Consider the following 17,339-nt stretch of genomic DNA (forward strand, 5'->3'; position numbering starts at 1 on the left):
AGCTACTACTGTTACACTAGGAGATGCCCCTAGTACCAGGACACACAATGTGTGCAATACTTAGGTTCCTATACCCATGTGCTCTGAATAAGCCCAAGTCAAGTAGAAGGCTGAGGTGTATGAAGCTAGTACCATCTCATCCACCACAGACAGAAAACTTCCTATAGATGAACTATTAGAAGAGAAGTCTTGACATACAGGACATGACTAATTGGGTCTCTCTTGACTTTTTCACTTTCCACGTCGTAGCACAGCAGGACACTGTCATTCTTACCATTCTTTCACTGTGCTTGATACTTGTCCTTCCTCCACTGAGAGCACAACACCAACTGGGAATCACAGAATCATAGAATAGGTTGGGTTGGAAAAGACCTCCAAGATCATCAAGTCCAACCCCTGATCCAACTCCAATTACTATATCATGGCACTAAGGGCCACATCCAATCTCTGCTTAAAAACCTCCAGGGATGGTGAGTCCACCACCTCTCTGGGTAGGCCGTTCCAATGCCTGATTACCCTCTCTGTAAAGAATTTCTTCCTAACATCTAACCTAAACCTCCCCTGGCAGAGCTTGAGCCCATGTCCTCTTGTCCTATTGTTGGTTGCCTGGGAGAAGAGACCAACTCCCACCTGGCTACAACCTCCCTTCAGGTAGTTGAAGAGAGTGATGAGGTCACCTCTAAGCCTTCTCTTCTCCAGACTAAACCACCCCAGCTCCCTCAGCCTCTCCTCATAGGACTTGTGCTCAAATCCCTTCACCAGCCCCGTTGCTCTTCTCTGGACCTGCTCCAGCACCTCAATATCTTTCCTGAACTGAGGGGCCCAGAGCTGAACACAATACTCAAGGTGTGGCCTCACCAACGCAGAGTACAGGGGAAGGATCACTTCCCTGCTCCTGCTGGCCACACTGTTCCTGATGCAGGCCAGGATGCCATTGGCCTGCTTGGCCACCTGGGCACACTGCTGGCTCATGTTCAGCCTCCTGTCGATCAGCACCCCCAGGTCCCTTTCTGCCTGGCTGCTCTCCAGCCACTCTGTGCCCAGCCTGTAGCGCTGCAGGGGGTTGTTGTGGCCAAAGTGCAGGACCCGGCACTTGGTCTTGTTGAACTTCATCCCATTGGAGTCAGCCCAACTCTCCAGTCTATCCAGATCCCTCTGCAGAGCCTTCCTGCCTTCCAGCAGGTCGACACTCCCTCCCAACTTGGTGTCATCTGCAAATTTGCTGATGATGGACTCAGTCCCCTCATCTAAATCATCGATAAAGATGTTAAACAGGACTGGGCCCAGCATTGATCCCTGGGGGACACCACTGGTGACCGGCCGCCAGCTGGATGCAGCCCCGTTCACCAGCACTCTCTGGGCCCGGCCCTCCAGCCAGTTCCTGACCCAGCACAGAGTGCCCCTGTCCAAGCCATGGGCTGCCAGCTTTTCCAGGAGTATGTTATGGGAGACAGTGTCAAAGGCTTTGCTGAAGTCCAGATAGACCACATCCACAGCCTTTCCCTCATCCACCAGGTGGGTCACCTGATCATAAAAGGAGATCAGGTTGGTCAAACAGGATCTGCCCCTCCTAAGCCCATGTTGACTGGGTCTGATCCCTTGTCCATCCTGTAGCTGCTGTGTGATTGCACACAGGATGATCTGCTCCATAACTCTGCCAGGCACCGAGGTCAGGCTGACAGGCCTGTAGTTACTAGGGTCAACCTTGCATCCTTTTTTATGGATTGGGGTGATATTTGCCAACTTCCAATCATATGGGACCTCCCCAGTGAGCCAGGACTGTTGGAAGATGATGGAGAGCGGCTTGGCAAGCTCTTCTGCCAGCTCCCTCATTACCCTAGGATGGATCCCGTCTGGTCCCATAGACTTGTGAGGATCCAGATGATTCAGTAAGTCACCAGCTATTTCCTCCCAGAATATAAGGGGGCTATTTGGTTTCCTATCTCTGTCTACCAGCTCCAGAGGCCAGTTGCCTTGAGGGCCACCTGTCTTACTGGTAAAAACTGAGGCAAAGTAGGTGTTAAGTACCTCAGCCTTCTCCTCATCTCTATTAACTAGTCAGGGCAAGGGGAACAGGGGTCATTTGAGACACCTGCAGTTGGCAGTCCTGAACTCACTGTGTGCAGAAAGTGTCAGTGACATCCTCTCTCATTTCACAGAGTTATCATCTCAGTAGTGTCTGAGGAGCTCTGCTGCAGTCTGTTGACTGCTGGAGAATTTAATATGTGCAAATTAAGAAATAGATCTAAGTTGACCTAGCGAAGTACTATACCCAGGAGACCAGAGACCCAGCTACAATTCAACAGATATTTGCAGGAGAGTTATTAAACATCATGAATATTCTCACCAGACCCAAGAGACATCGAATTTCATTGACTGCTCCAAGACAGCCCAGGAACCCCATGAGCATGGTGAGCGCCCCAACACCGATGAGAATGTATGCACCAGTCTTCAGGGAGGGAGATGACATTTCTGTAGGAGCCAGGAGATGGAACAACATTAGCTACTGACAAAAACTTCATCTGCCATCACCATTTATAGAGCTGTCTCCCTATTTCCTGATAACTGTCTTTTGTCTTCCACAAAGGGACTACACAGAGGTGTGCTGAATATGATGATAGAAGGTTGCTTCTGGTTGTCTTCTGATTGAAGGTAGACTTTGAGAGCCAGGCTGCAGGTCTCCAGAGCCTGAAAGACTCAAGGTCACTCCAAACAAATGAACCTTGTTTGGAGAAAGTTAGCTGCTTACTGGAATTTTGCTACCTCATGAAAGCACTCTGAGTAAGAATAAGATAAAGGATGTTCTACTCTACAGCTACTGCCTATTTGCTTCAATTCCCTTTGCCATCCTCCCAGAAGCTTTTGTCCAAGTTCTAAACCCCCTTTTTGGATCATCTTTTCACTTTAATGTGCTATTCTTTGTTCTAGCCATTCTGTTTCTACTTATCCAGTTACAGTCAACAGTGGGACGCACTAACTCTGTGGAGCGAAACATGAAACAAGAGCTACAGCTAATGTTGAGCGCAGATGATGTGACAGGTTACTTGACAAGTCAGTGTTGAATGACTTGAAGCCAGGCACTTACTGAAGGCTGTTGAAGGACCTGGGCACGGCCCCCTGCAAACAGATGCTATTCTAGTATCAACACAGATATCATGCCCAAATTAGCTACTTTTACAAAACCTCCTAGCTATCCTCCTGCTTTTGTCTGGACTGACTGTGCTCTTGAATGCTCAACAGTTTTTCAATAAGTTTGGTCTCACTACTTCATTCATGCTGGTGCTGTCAGCCCTCTCCCCTCAGCTTTTAGTACTGCGAGTAACAGAAGAAACAAACGCTTACATTTGGATTGGTCACTGGACTGTTTCTTGCAGAATAGGATTGGAGAGAGCAAGTAAAATAGCATAAAATTGAAGAGATACTGTCTAGAAATAGTAACTAAAAACCTCATTTATCATTGAGAGATATTCTTAAATCTGAAAGCTGCACAGTGTAGGGGAATTCTGGATGTTCAGTGATTAATGAAAACATATTCTTAGAGCTCAGCATTTAGTTTCCTGAACAGAAATCCCAGGAGGCAAGCTTCCTCTGAGCTCCTCCTGAAATGCATTAAAAGAGTAATCAAGTCCAGACTAATACTCTCCCACCTCATATATATCTCCCCCCACTTCTGATACCTGGTGCAAGTCACCAGCTTTCCAACCTTTTGCCTAGAACAGAGGAAAGTTCAGTTATCAAAAAGTGAACCAGATCCATTTGCTACACAGGTCACTTCAGCCTTGATTAACTTCCAGGACAGACTCTCCCTGGCTGGACATATGCCACAGAAACCAGGATCCTGCTTCCTCACCAGTCCTGTGACTCCTGCTGTGCAGATTAGGTGGTGATACTGCAAAGCATTTACTGAAGAAGCAACCTTACAGGAGTGACCTTCCCAAGCCTGTACTAGTCCCTCCCTCAAAATTTGCTCAGCCATCATACACTAAGTGTTCAAGTGCCCAGGCTGCAGCACCTTCACAGTGCTAGAAAGCACTAAGTCAACTTTCCATGACAAGAAAGAAAAAGCTATTTCCAACTCAAAAGCCCTTTGGTGAACGGACAGTGTTCAGGAGCCACACTTGCACTTCTTATCTGCAACAGTCTTGTCTTGCAAGAGAAGGCTCTGCAGGCGTTCAACTCCTGCTCTTCTCCTGTCGCTCCGTGTTTTCCTCTGCACTGGGCAGGCAGCCAAGCAAGTACAACAGGCGTCTTTGGCAGCAGCTGGAGTGCCCTGCTGTGCTGAGCTTCCTCCCTGATGCCTAGGTCACTAAAGCAGAGGCAAAGAGGGGCAAGGCATGGGAAAGGAAGTGAGGGGGCAGGGAGAAAGAGCTGATTCTGGAAATCTCCAGGAAGGAAATAAAATCCTTAAATGCTCTGTTAGCAGAGATTCCAAGTAAAATGGGAAGAAGCTGAGCCAAGCTCAGGGACTTCTACCTCCACAAGTGGCTGTAACACCCAACAACCTGAGGGAAGAGCTGCTGGCCCACTGGTACTAAGCACACCTCAAACTGTGAGGGGTGCTACAAACAGCCAGGCCCCGGTAAGCTCCTTTTAGGCTGTATCAGAAGTTCATTTCTGCTCATGCCCCCACTTTAATAACCAACACCTCCTGTTGTGCTTCTTGACACTCTAATACTGTAGTAGCAAGCCAGATGCCACAGCACAAAAACAGAGTAAGCAGCAGTATCCACATGTGTGGTATTAGCAGGGGGTATCTCTCCACCCAGCATCTTCCAAAACCAGGCCAGAGTGCTCAGCAGGACTTGGGAGATAAAGCTCCTTGCAGAATCAGTGTAGTTGGAAAATGGTACTATGAATGCTACTAGTGTTCATTCTCTGGGGTTGCAAGCAGTGTGCACGCAGCCCTACTGCAGCATTTGAGGCTAGTGCCAGACTCAGAAATTCTGGAGGTAGTGGCAACAAGTAACCAGACCCACCAAACAGAAAACTTGTTTGAAGTCACCTCTAGGAAAAAGTGCAAAGGAAGCAGAGCCTGTGAAAGATGGAGCTGAGCTACTCATTTGGTGAAAGTCCACTTACAGTCTTATGAAGCCCAGACTCTGCTAAGTCAGTTCAGTTTTCTGACTATTGCAGAAAGCAGACCCTCTGTTAAAATTCAAGTCACCTTCCATCAAATCCTCAAATCTACATCCTCAACTGCTTAGGAACAAACAGTGTGTACTATCAGTGCACATGAAGCCTCAATAAAACTAGGTACTTTATTTCTTTGGCATTTGAAACAGTCAAATTGAAACAGATCATTAGGAAAAAAGCAAGTACTGGAAGCATGGAGGACTCACACAGCAAAACTACATTAAGGGATTGTGGGCCTTTGGACACGATGGTAATAAGGAAGCTGTTGTGGAAACTGAGTATGTAGTGAAAACAGGATGAAATACTAGTTCCTATGTTTAAGATAAAATATTTGGATTGTTGGTTGAAGTGGCAATGGTCTCACTCAGTCTGACCGAGTTGTTGCAATCCACAAGACTAGGAGGAATGCTGTGTCTCCACGGTTGCTCCCTTTCACCCTGTCCCTGATAAGAGTCCCGTCTTGCTAAAGACCAATGTGACTGCTCAGGCCACAGACTATGCACAAAAGTATTGCCTTTCCTAGTCTACATAATGGTGAAACACAGCCCCAGACCAGAGTCAATTCAGAAGAAGAAAAAAGATGAAGAAATACAGGCTTACGTAGAACCGCAATGAAACTGGTTTTGTCGGCCAGAATCCATATTCCAAACCCCAGGATGACAGCCCCCAGGATCTGAAAGAGCAAGAACAAAACATACATAGCTGGCTTATTAGCTTAGACAAATAAGAGGAGGCAGTCACCATTATCCATATTTCCAGACTAAAAACAATCATTCCTTTGCTGTTCCCACCCATCTCCCCCATGGTACTCCTCTCAGAGTAAACAGGATTAGCATGACTCCAGGAAAAATGCCTCAGCCAACTGCACAGGAGCCCCAAGATCTGCTTGGCAGCCCTTCACACAGTATTTGAATAGTACATGATGTTGTATAGGAGGACCATTCAAAATAGTCTGAGGAAGAGACGCCCTGCTGCTAGAACATTGTTATCAGAAGCAAAAGGTAAGTGCATTGCTTCTGCGAAGAACTGAAGAAGGACAAACACATACGATTTTAAAGATTTTTTGAATAGAGAAACCCGTGACTCTATGGACCCAGGCTGGGAGCCTGACAAAGGATTAGATATCTGGCAGCTGGAACCTTTCCAGAAGGGAAATCTTTGCCTTGTCAGGCTCTTATAATGTTATGGCTTCAAACCACAAATGCAAAAAACACAGCAGCAGGTTCCCTTGAACAAAGTGCTTCGCCCCTTCCAAAGCCAAGTTTAGGCGTTTTCCTTGGCCCCTACTTTATGCCAAGAATACCACAGCCCCTCAAGCCAACACATCTCAGCCCCAACAGAGAGTCAAGAGTTATGAAACTCCTCTATGAAACAGCCTCTTCCTTGCTCACTATACAGTTTTATCTAGGACAAGGATTAGTAGAGCAATACACTCCTGTGAGGACTCAGCTGAATCCAACTGAGAAGTCAAGCAACACACAGTTTTCCCATCTCACTTTGGAAGGTGGGGGGACGCATGCTCTGTTTCAGCTTCCAAGTATCACCATGTTTTATACTACACTGTGAGGTGTTTCAATGCAGATGACCCCAGTTCCCAAAGCAAGGTGAGAGCACCACCACACCCATAATAAAGTAACTACACGGAGAAGCCTGGAAGCCTGCACAGACTGGAAACCATTTATGCAAAGATCTAAAATGGACATCAAAGAGACAAGGGAAGGACAAGAATTGCAAGTGAGATGCTTCCAGAGGACATGAACTGCAAGCAGCAGCAGCATCAAGATTTCAAGGAAGGATGAAGTAAAATAAATTAACAGGGCTGAAGAGAGATTGCAATTCTGTGCTTCATTAGAGAATGTTCTGATCCTTGGGATGCCAAACCACCACCTAAAGCAAGCTGGCAGAGAGGCTTGTATGGACAGGCATTGGCTCCACATTTTGGAAGTTTACACTATGCTTCAGCTCCTCATACAAAGAAGCTTTTCTGAGTGAAGATAAAGCCACAGTCTGAAATAAGCTGCTTGCAAGCTTTCCTGGTTTGGCAGAGGGTGCAACGTAGTTAACTCTCAGGACAGGATTAGAAAGTCATCAAGCAAGTTCCCACCTATGAAGGTGGACAGAGAATACTGACTCAGATTCAGAAAAAATGTAGCTGTTGTATCCCAGAAAAAAAGGAATTCCCCCTTGCCTTATGTCCCAACATGCTGCAGCTGCAACACTCAATCTGGTGATCAAGCTAGAAAGGCCTCTTGAACATGCAATAGCTGTGACACCTAAAAAATTCCTCTAAAACTTGGTAGTATCCAGAACTGCTGAATTGACAGTTTGAGGCAGTCTCACGTTTAAACTATACTCTCAATAAATATTTGTCTTAACAAAGATGCAAACCAGGCTGTATGGGACATCTCTCTTAGTTCACTGACCCTGAAATGTCACCTAAGTTTTCCTATTGCTGACAAAACACAGAACGGCTGCTGAGCAAAGTTTCTGGGAAGTTATTTGCTATGAGGTGCTCAGACTATCCAAGGCCTGTTTTCACTCTGATCTTTTCTCCAGTCCACAACTTGTATGATTGCCAGGAGCTGCTGTGGAAAACACCACAAGGGGAAAGCACAGAGATAACAGCCCCAGGGAGAAAACATTGTCCTATTAACAAAGGTATATTTCCCTCCTAGCAAGACAGTATCTCTGCTCAGCATCTTGAGAAGTTTCCATCTCATAGCAAGGCTGCTTCTGCCACTGCCTTGGCTTCAGACCCTCAATGGAAGAAATCACGTCTGCTTTGCATCAAGTTTAATTCTTCTGCTCCATTGCTGTAAATTCCTGAAGTGGGGAAAACAAGTCTCACCTCCTCCCTGGGGGGGTAGAGGTTTCACTCCCAATTTCAGCAGAATGTCCTTCCATGCCCAAACCAGACAGATACCGCTCCCTCAAGCAGGGTCAGTAGTTTCCCACTGAAAGCCAGTCAAGAGGGGCTTGGAAATATCACACTGTGATGGAGCTGACTCATCTTTCTGGAAAAAGCAGCTGGGGGTTTCCAACTATCATTCCCCAGAACTGCTTTCCTTCACACTCAGATCGTGTGAGGTAACACTGAGCCTGGCACAGGGGCAAGAAAAAGGCTCTTAAACTCCCGGCTTTGCTTTAGGTAGTAGCCTTCTGCTGCATTTACAGAAGGGTTAGAAGTAGGACAGTTATATATTCTAAACAAAGTTTCCAGAGTGTTGAACTTGTCTCAAAGAGCTGCTTTCCCTTTAAGAAGCAGCATGTGCCACGGCACGTGTCTGCTAGCCAAAAAAGTAGACATGTTAAGTTCTGATGAGAGAAACTCAACTTATACTCAAAATTTTTGGTTTTGGTATCTTTTCTAGCAAGCAGGCAAGCAGTCCAAGTAACCTGCTTCCTTTTAATTGAAGCAGGTCAAACCCTTCCCTGAAGTAAGGCTCCAAGACTACAAAATACCACAAAGTCCCTGAATTACTTCAGCTGTAGCAAGCAACTTTTTCACAGACCTCAAGCTGTAGAGCAATACTATTTCAATGACTAACTTCTAAAAAGAGACACCAGCATATCTCTAAAGGCTTCAATCATCAGCAAGGCTGAAGAACACACTTCAGACAGCTAGGGTTGGCCTGCAAAGGGTGAAATCATATAGGCTCAGCTTAAAGTCCAGAGTAGACACAGGGCTTCATCACCAGCATTAATGTTCATATTTGTACAAGCATGCTCCTCAACAAAACTGAGCAGCTTCAGGAAAACAGCCCAAGATATGAAAGATGCATCTGTGCTGAGAGCTCCCAGCAACTCAACACAAGCAGTTTCTTTGCTAGATTAGTATTGCTCTACCCCATTGTATAAATTCAAGAATAACCACACTGCCCTCCCCAATTCAGACTTTGAACAACCATAACGGAAAAACTTCTCAGGTCAACTACTTCCTATGATAGTGAGACAGTAATAGATGCCACCTTCCTCAACATCTGACATGTGCAAAAAGCTTGCCATCAGCCAAGACAGAAGCATGCTCAAAATCTTCACTCTAGAGAAGTATCGAGCTCGACAAAGCAGCCTGAGGTGAAGACAGTGACCATGATGCATGGCAGGCTTAAAGAGCTCATTTAAAGCAGCTTCTCCCTTCAGTCAGCACAGACCTTCTCATACACAACCCATCTTAAAGCTCTTACTCTCCAGGCCCAGCTCAGGGCACCAGACCAGTTTTCCACGGGAGGGAGAGGGGCTGGGTGCTACACCAGAGTTGGTTTGGAGCAGGGTGTGCACAAGACAAAGAACATCTGCTTCCCATCACTTGCCACCCAGAGAGGAGTGCTCAAGCCTCCTTGGCATCCACAGGATTCATCCTCCCAGTCTCGCAAAGTGTATAAAAATGCAGCACAGATGTGGGTCACCCCAACAAAGCAATCCAACTCTGCCTCCTGAGAGGACATCTATCCCCACAGGCTGCCTGCAACCATGGCTCAGCAAAGAAGGGAGAGAAAGGCAATGTGGAATAGAGATAACGCAATAACCATTGACAGCATAGAGCAAAAACAGTGACACCGTTTTAAGGCACTGTAGCATTTCAGGTTGTCACCTTTCCCCTTTCCTCATATGCTAGGCTGGCTTTCTTGAAGAGAACTTTCTCTGTACAGAGATTAGCTCATGAACTTGGAACTAGGTTTAGACATAAAGAAAAACTAGCCAGTGTCCAGGTACTAGGTTTCAGCAAGACTCAAACACTGCCTTAACAAATACAGCTCCGCTTCCCAGGGTAGAGTGGTTGTTCTATGCTGCTTAAAATTTATCACCTCTTCAAGAGAGGAAATATCCTGGATATTAATGCCTTCAGAGGAGTCATGCATTAATAGGGGGACAGGCCCCGACTCAGATGGATTTTTCCTATTTTTAAAGTGGACCAAATCATACTCTGGAAGTCCCAGTAGCACTTGAAAAAACTCTCCTCTCCCCTCTCTCCCAAGAATCTTCCCCATGGATGCTCGGAGCACCCCTGACTTTGGAACAATAGACCACAGCTAACTACTCTTAGGATGGAAGCAAAATGCAAAGAGCAAAGAGTGAGCACAGTAAGTCAAGGGAAACGAGAGCTAGATGTGCCTCAAGTTCAGTCCATGTGCTAGCAGCACAGTACAGCCATGCAGGGACACAGACCAGAACGCTGTGCTCACCTTATCATGCTTCAGTTCCCTCCCTCCTCTCCCAGCCCTACCCTTCCTTCTCCTTACACACAGCACAAAGTGTAGCAATATCAGACAGGCTACTTCCTTGCTGAAATGTGGAAAGCTGAAACCTTGTACTTCCCCAGTACACCATTCCATGGAAGTAGGCATCACCAACACTGTCCACATGACACAGAATATCTAAGCTTCAAAAAGGGATACACACAAGAATGTGTGTGGCCCTCCCAGACCACTCTGTTCCAAAAGGAGTTCATCTTTTGCTAAGCCTCACACTTGAAAATAACTGCACTCAGTGCACTGCTTCATTTCCCCAGATGAGCCTGCCCCAGTCTCCCCCACCTTCCAACTCCGTTTCAAACTTGGACTAATTCATCTTGTTAAAAATCAAAACCAGCCGTTGGGACTCAAACAAAATTAGAGTTGTTCTTTGAAGCCTGCCTGGCCTATTTAGAAGGGCACTGCCATTACTTGGCAGGTTTTGTAGCTTTGCTGCTCAGGGATAGTTCAGCTGCTGCTCCAGATGTGTCACAGAAAGTAGTTACAACTATTCCCCTTCAAGAAAGAACCCCTAACTCCTCTTTCCCTTCCCAGTGCAGGAAGGGAGCTGTGTGCATTGGAGATAGCAGGTGGGTTCTGGGAGCAGAGCTGCTCAGCACACCTGAGACACGCACAGCAGCTCTGACATCCCTGAGCTTCAGGGATTCCCTCCCTCCTTCCAAAACTGTGGACATTTAGTTAGTGAACATGCTGGACCAACATCCATTAAAAAACACTTTCCAGCTAATTTTGGTCCTGACCTTCCTTTCTTCTCCACAGATGCCCACAATACTTACAAGGAACAGGAGATTGAAGAGGAAGAGGAAGTACTTGGTGACTTTTAGGCAGCCAGACCCCATCTTCTTTCACTTACGGGACCTAAGGGGAAAGCAGACAGACAATCAGTTATATTAAAGACAGGTCCTCTGGGCAACTTTAGATCAACACTCCTACTCTGTGCAGAGCTCTGGATCATTTAGGGGTCTCAAAGTATATGCACAGACAGCATGTGTTCCATAGAATATCCAAGCTGCCTTTTCAGGACAGCAAAACAGGACACTGCTGTCACCACAGACACTGCTGCCAAGAGGGCTACAGCAGTTTCAGAAGAGATTTAATAACAAATACACTGCTAATTCCACCACTATTTATACAGACTTTGCAATAGTAGCATCAGCCAAAACACCAACTCTAGCTACTACTCCTGGTGGTAAAAAGTGATGTAAGCTACTTCAAAAGCAAAGAGCTCAGAAGCTAGAAAAAAGTCTCACAAACGAACCCCACTGCTGAAACAAGCCTCCTCCTGGGGAAACACCACAACTGAGCAACATGTGAGGACTGGTGGGGGAATGTCTCAGAGATCAAGAGAGTATAAGAGAGACACAGAGCTCCTGGCATAAGTTCAACGGATTCACTGGCAACAAAGATGATAAAGGAACTGGAGCATCTCTCTTATGAGGATAGGCTGAGAGAGTTGGGCCTGTTCAGCCTCAGGAAGACACAACGGAGAGGGGACCTTATCAATGTCTATAAGTATCTGAAGGGAGGGTGTCAAGAAGATGGATCAAGGCTCTTCTCAGTGCTGTCAAGTGAAAGGACAGGAGACAGCAGGCAGAAATTGATGCACAGGAAGTTTCACCTGAATGTGCAAAAGAACTTTACAATGTGGGTGACTGTGCACTGGGACAGATTGCCCAGAGAGACTGTGGTGTCTCCCTCACTGGAGATATTCAAGAACTGACTGGATGCAATCCTGTGCAATGTGCTCTCGAATGACCCTGATTGAGCAGGGAGGTTGGACCAGATGACCCACTGTGGTCCCTTCCAACCTTACCCATTCTGGGATTCTGCCAGCTTTCCTGCTTCTCCTTCCTTCCCCAGGCTCAGTTATGTTTCCTGCATAGGCTTTTAAGTTCCTTAAAATTTGTTCTACCAAGTTCCTTGCTTCCTTGCTTGCAAACAGACCACGCTGCTTTAAGAATCAACAGCCACAGGAAGAGCAGGGGGTCACCAGTCTAGCCTGGGAAGAAATAGCTCCAAGAGAGAGCAAGGTCAGCAGGATTCCCTCTGCCAGCCTGGGTGTACCAATGACCACTGGAGCCCAGTATGTTCCTTTGTTTCAATCACAGGCTTTTGCCTAATCCTATTAAATATTTAGGTTAACTCTGGAGCTAAACTGGTATGTGGGCCTTATTATAACTGGCTAGCCTTCCCACCAAGCAACGGTCACCCTTTAACTACCAGGAAAGAGCACAAGTCTGAACTCTGTGGCTGAAGATAACATTACTGCTCTAACTTAAACGGATGCCATAGCTAGAGACTATGCTAAGCCCATCGCTGCACAGCACCTAGCAAGATGCTACTGAGGTGGGAAAGCAGCACAGAAATACCACCTCATCCAGCTGTGCTACAGACGGACCTCAAAAATCTCATCTATATAGCAGTCACTGCACCTAAGGAGCTCTTACTACACAGCCAGGTTAGCAACATCTCAGTCAGTTTTTATTCAGTTAACTCCTCAGGTCAGAGTCCATAAAGCCAGCAGCACCCAAAAGCAGGTCCTTCAAACGAGCCAGGGAAAGCTCCCGTAATAGTTTCTGGTGCATATGTGCACCAAATATCAAACAATCAAGCATTATCATTTCCACCGTTCCTGGGTACAGCCATCACCTGTTCCAGCACAGATGCACTATAGAACAGCTGCATCACTACCAACCTAGGAAAAGTGAGTGAAGGCTCTCTGTTAGCAAATATCCTCCTTTCCTCTTCAGGAAAAATGTTCTCTCAGGCCCTTAGTCCTGAAAGGCACCAACACCTAAGACTGCACTTGAAGAGGATAACTAAGATGTAAAATTTCCCATCTACCTGGCTTCACCATGAACACATCTCCTCCTAACACCATCAAGAACTGAAGCCCAGAAGTCTAACCAAAACTCTGAGGCAGCTGGGACCCTAGGTGATGATGAATGTCTATTGTGGGGGTTACAAATGTTTTTCTACTCTTCAACCTAGCCAAGAACTAAGCTAGACAACCTCCTGCTCAATGCACTGGACTTCTTACCTTAAGATGCCTAGTTCCAGGTCCAATTGTCCTTATTTTCAAACTGGAGGGGCAAGTCCCAGTAGTTGCTGACTCGCTTCCTAGCACTAAGGAGTAGCCCTGTGCTATTTCCAACTTTGCCCACACATCTGTGATAAGCCAGGAAAAGAGACTTGCAGAACTGTTAGAATCTTTATAAAAGTTATTTCAGCCAATTAAGTAGTCAAACAAGTTGAGAAGAGTTGTCATGAAAGAAGACATGCCTGAGGTAACAAGTGTAAAATATTGCTTTCAGGGCTCTTCTACTCCTAGCTATTTGTTAAAGGCACACCATCTTCAGTGTTTATTAAAAAAACCAACAAACCCCAATTGTGCATTATGGGACTACGCACTATTCTCTTCTTTCCACAGGGCGATATATCTCTTTCATAGCTCCTAGCCATGAAGTAATTCAAAGTACAGTTTTCAAGTTAGAAGAGAAATAGGTTTTTAGGGTTTTGCTTTGAGCTTTTAAAATACTTTAAGGCCCCACATACTCAAACATTACAGATCTTCCAATTCTTCAGCTGTTCTTCAGTAATTAACTTGCCTTTGTTCACTGCATTAATGAAACTCCTCAAAACCCTCCCTTATAAAATTACACACACAGTCACAAAACTAGCAACACTAGAAGCAACATCTCAACAAAATTTGAGATAGGTCAGGTTTGGAAGCAGACGAGCCACAACCAGGCATATCCACAGGCCACTCGACAGCAAAAATACGGCGTAAGTACCACAGCCACTGCTGCGGCAGTGAGAGCTGCCCATTTGCCTTTTGAAGTTGGTCAAGTTTTGAGCCTTAACATCCTGCAGCAACACATGCAAAGGTTTAATACATTAAGTTTGCAGTTTTAAAATTCCACTGATTGTCCACAATTGTTTGTTTCTTTCTTTTCTTCTCCACTCCAACTGCTTTGACTACTTTAATCTTCCTCCCCAAGAAACAACACCCACTCTTTTCAACAATCCTGCCCATACAAGTCCAAATTTTCCCTGTCATTCTCCGGATTGATGACACTTCCGAAGAGGATGTCAGAAGAGACCATCAGCTTGGATGATCAGCCTCTCATTCCCCATCCTGCATAAAGATATGCAGGATCATTTATGCAGTTTGCTGCTTTGAAGCACTACTGCCACAAAAACTTGGTTACCAACAGCCTGGTCAGCTGTTGTGTAGTTAATCCTGGGTCTTTCTTAGCCTAGCTTCAGCCCCAGGATCTGAAGGGAGAACTAAGTCCAGGAAGGTGTCAATTGATCCAGAACCCTGGGGTTTCCCATGGGGGAGGAACAGAATAAGTCTGCACAGACTAGACTGGCATCCGGGGTTGGCTTCCTGCCCCCTCCCTCACCCCCAGCTCTCAGGCCTGTCATTCTCCCAGCAACAGCAATGACACCAAGACCTGCATGTAGAGCAGGAGTACAAAATCCAGGACATGTGCCTGTGGAGAGGCAGAGGCCTGCTTTGTTAGCGACAGTAGGAGTCCCATCACAGATCAGATTAACTTATTTTTGTTGCAGGAGCCTGTGATATTCCCAGCCCCCTCCTGTAAAAGGTGGCCGCAGACAAGGACAGGTTTATGGGGAGAGTTGAACGCCTCTGCCTCCTGGACTCACCACTGGCCCGAGAGGCAGGAGGGGGAAACTTTATGCACAGACATTTTAATGACATGAGGCAAGGGACAGAGAGGCTAAGTTAATTTTTAATTGCAATTCTGCTCTCTCAAATTAGATCCTGTATTTCCTCCACCCAGCAAGCACTGCATGCCTAGTGTTCAGTGAAGTTTATGAGATGTGGCTCAGGCTAGCACTGTACATGCCTGTGCCACGCAGCTCTGCCGGTAAGAGCTCAGCCCTCCTCTGCAGCACCACCCTTATGCTCACCCTGCAGGTTTCTTCCCAAACAGCTCTGGCAGCTGAAGCACCTCAGCTGCCAAGTTACTGTACAGCACAAATAAGGGGCTCATTTATGAATGCAGTGAAAGAGAAGGAGGAACAACCACAGAACAAACCAGAGTACAACAGCTGTGGAAATCACCGTCTCAGAAGATTTATAAGCAAGTGCAAAGTTCATGCAAACTCTCAAGGACAGCACACGTGCTCCCAAGAGCAAGGAACTCTGCCAGTCAGCCCCAGTACTCCAACTAAAGTAAAGATTCACATTTTAATGCATCTAAACAGCCTGAAGATGCTGCCCTCTCTCCCCCCGATCCTCTCGCTTAAGGAAAGAATTGGTTACAAAGCAGCTGCAGGTTGTTTCTATGTACTTTGGCCAGTTGCTTCTCACCACCACTCTTCAGGATCTAATATCAGGGGACATAAAACAAAGGCAGACCTACAGGATGTGCTACTACTAGCTTCCACCAGACTAGGATGAGATCAAGCCAGCACCAGATTTGGTTTTCTCAAGTTGCTATTTCCCTTGCCCCCACAAACACCTCAAATGCCCTGTAAGGCTGGCATGCTGGCTCAATTCTGCTATCCCTCCTGCCTGTTCAAGGAGAAACATCCGACTTGGCACATGCAGAGATGCAGCAGCGAGTACTGTGAACCAAGGTTCTGAAGCATACCCTGAGGCTCCCAATTCTTCACATCTTGCACCTCATGTGGCAGGTGGGACTTTTGGGTCGAAGTCCAGCTGGTCCACTGAAGCAACCCCCAAAGCAGCCTCAGCCGATCAATCTCAAGCACTGCAAGTGCTTCCTGACACAACAGGCAAGCACGACATTCCCCATGCCTACACCCAAGCCTTACACATCACAACAAGTTGTCTCCCTCCAGATATTATTACCAGGCTGGATGCTGAAAATCTTCAAAGTTCTCCCTGATCTGGTCTCATCTCTCTGTCTTTTTTTCACACCATAATATTGACCAAGGTTAGGTGGGTTCATTTGCAGACATACTGATCAAGAAACCCTGGAGAAGGAGGAGCTCCCACTGACGTACTCAGGTTGCAGAACTGGCTCTTTCTGACCAAAGCAACTAGCATTTATCCCTAGGAAGGGATCAGCATGTTGCTGGTTCCATAAAGATGTTTATCTGCACAGTAATTTGCATGAGGCTGAGGCCATTTTGAAGGCCAGTTACTTTCTGCAGCATTAGCCCAATCCAGAAACCAGGACCAGATTAGACGCACACCTGGCTAGGGACCCACAGAAGCCAGCTCACTAAAGAAGTTGCTCACTAAACGGTCACTTTTCTTTCCAGCTCCAAGCCAGACACACTCGTGCAGAAGAGACTGGGGAAGGGGCAGCTCAGAAAGCCGCGGGAGAGAAGGAAACAGGTCATCCTTTGCAGGATTCTGAGCCCTTGCACCCCGAAGCTCCGCTGCTTCTCTATCCATGCACATACAGAACAGCCATTTGGCAACCAGAAGGTCTCCCAATCACCAAGATGAGACAGGACAGCTTCACACAACAGTACCAGTTAATGAACAATGACAGAGTTACTAAGTCTCCTGTTAACCAGGTACATCACTGCCCTCAGGGCAGAGACTGCAAGTTACAGCCATATTAACATACAAAGAATATCCTAAGGAGTTCATCTCCTTGACGTTAATATTCAAAGGCCTTGGACTTTCAGTACACCTGGGAAGTACATCTTGTCTCTGGCAAGCAAATAACCACAAAGCCAATGAATGACTCAAGTCTGAATTCACTGAACTTTTCTTTAAGCTTCACTGAGATAATACCAGCTGTGTAATGACCTTGAAAACATAAACAAGATCATGTTTGCTGTGGAGATTTTCCAAACAGCATCTCTTCAAAAGTTACAAAGGAAGGACTGAGGGAGAAGCTGGATCCTAAAAATGAAGGCTGCATATTAGGGTTACCTGCTCAAATAGGCCACACTTCCAGATGCAGATATTATGTTTACACATATATATATATGTATATG

The 17,339-nt window shown here is 46.2% G+C and overlaps 1 protein-coding gene across 4 annotated transcripts in view; it reads right to left on the reverse strand.

The window, feature by feature from the left end:
• The window catches only part of CD82 (CD82 molecule), a 45,116-nt gene that overhangs the window by 11,002 nt on the left and 16,775 nt on the right, over nt 1–17,339 (reverse strand). For all 4 annotated transcript variants that reach the window (XM_027892297.1, XM_027892296.1, XM_027892299.1 and 1 more), the window contains exons 2-4: nt 11,162–11,243; nt 5,734–5,806; nt 2,348–2,472 (exon numbers count right to left, since the gene is read on the reverse strand). In XM_027892297.1, coding sequence (XP_027748098.1) covers nt 2,348–2,472; nt 5,734–5,806; nt 11,162–11,224 — 261 coding nt within the window. In that variant the 5' untranslated portion in view covers nt 11,225–11,243. The remainder of the gene's footprint in view (nt 1–2,347; nt 2,473–5,733; nt 5,807–11,161; nt 11,244–17,339) is intronic.

The sequence above is a fragment of the Empidonax traillii genome, unplaced genomic scaffold (genome assembly GCF_003031625.1).
Source record: "Empidonax traillii isolate 1590-97213 ecotype Southwest subspecies unplaced genomic scaffold, ASM303162v1 scaffold345:size607713, whole genome shotgun sequence".
In the NCBI taxonomy this organism is placed as follows: Eukaryota; Metazoa; Chordata; class Aves; order Passeriformes; family Tyrannidae; genus Empidonax; species Empidonax traillii.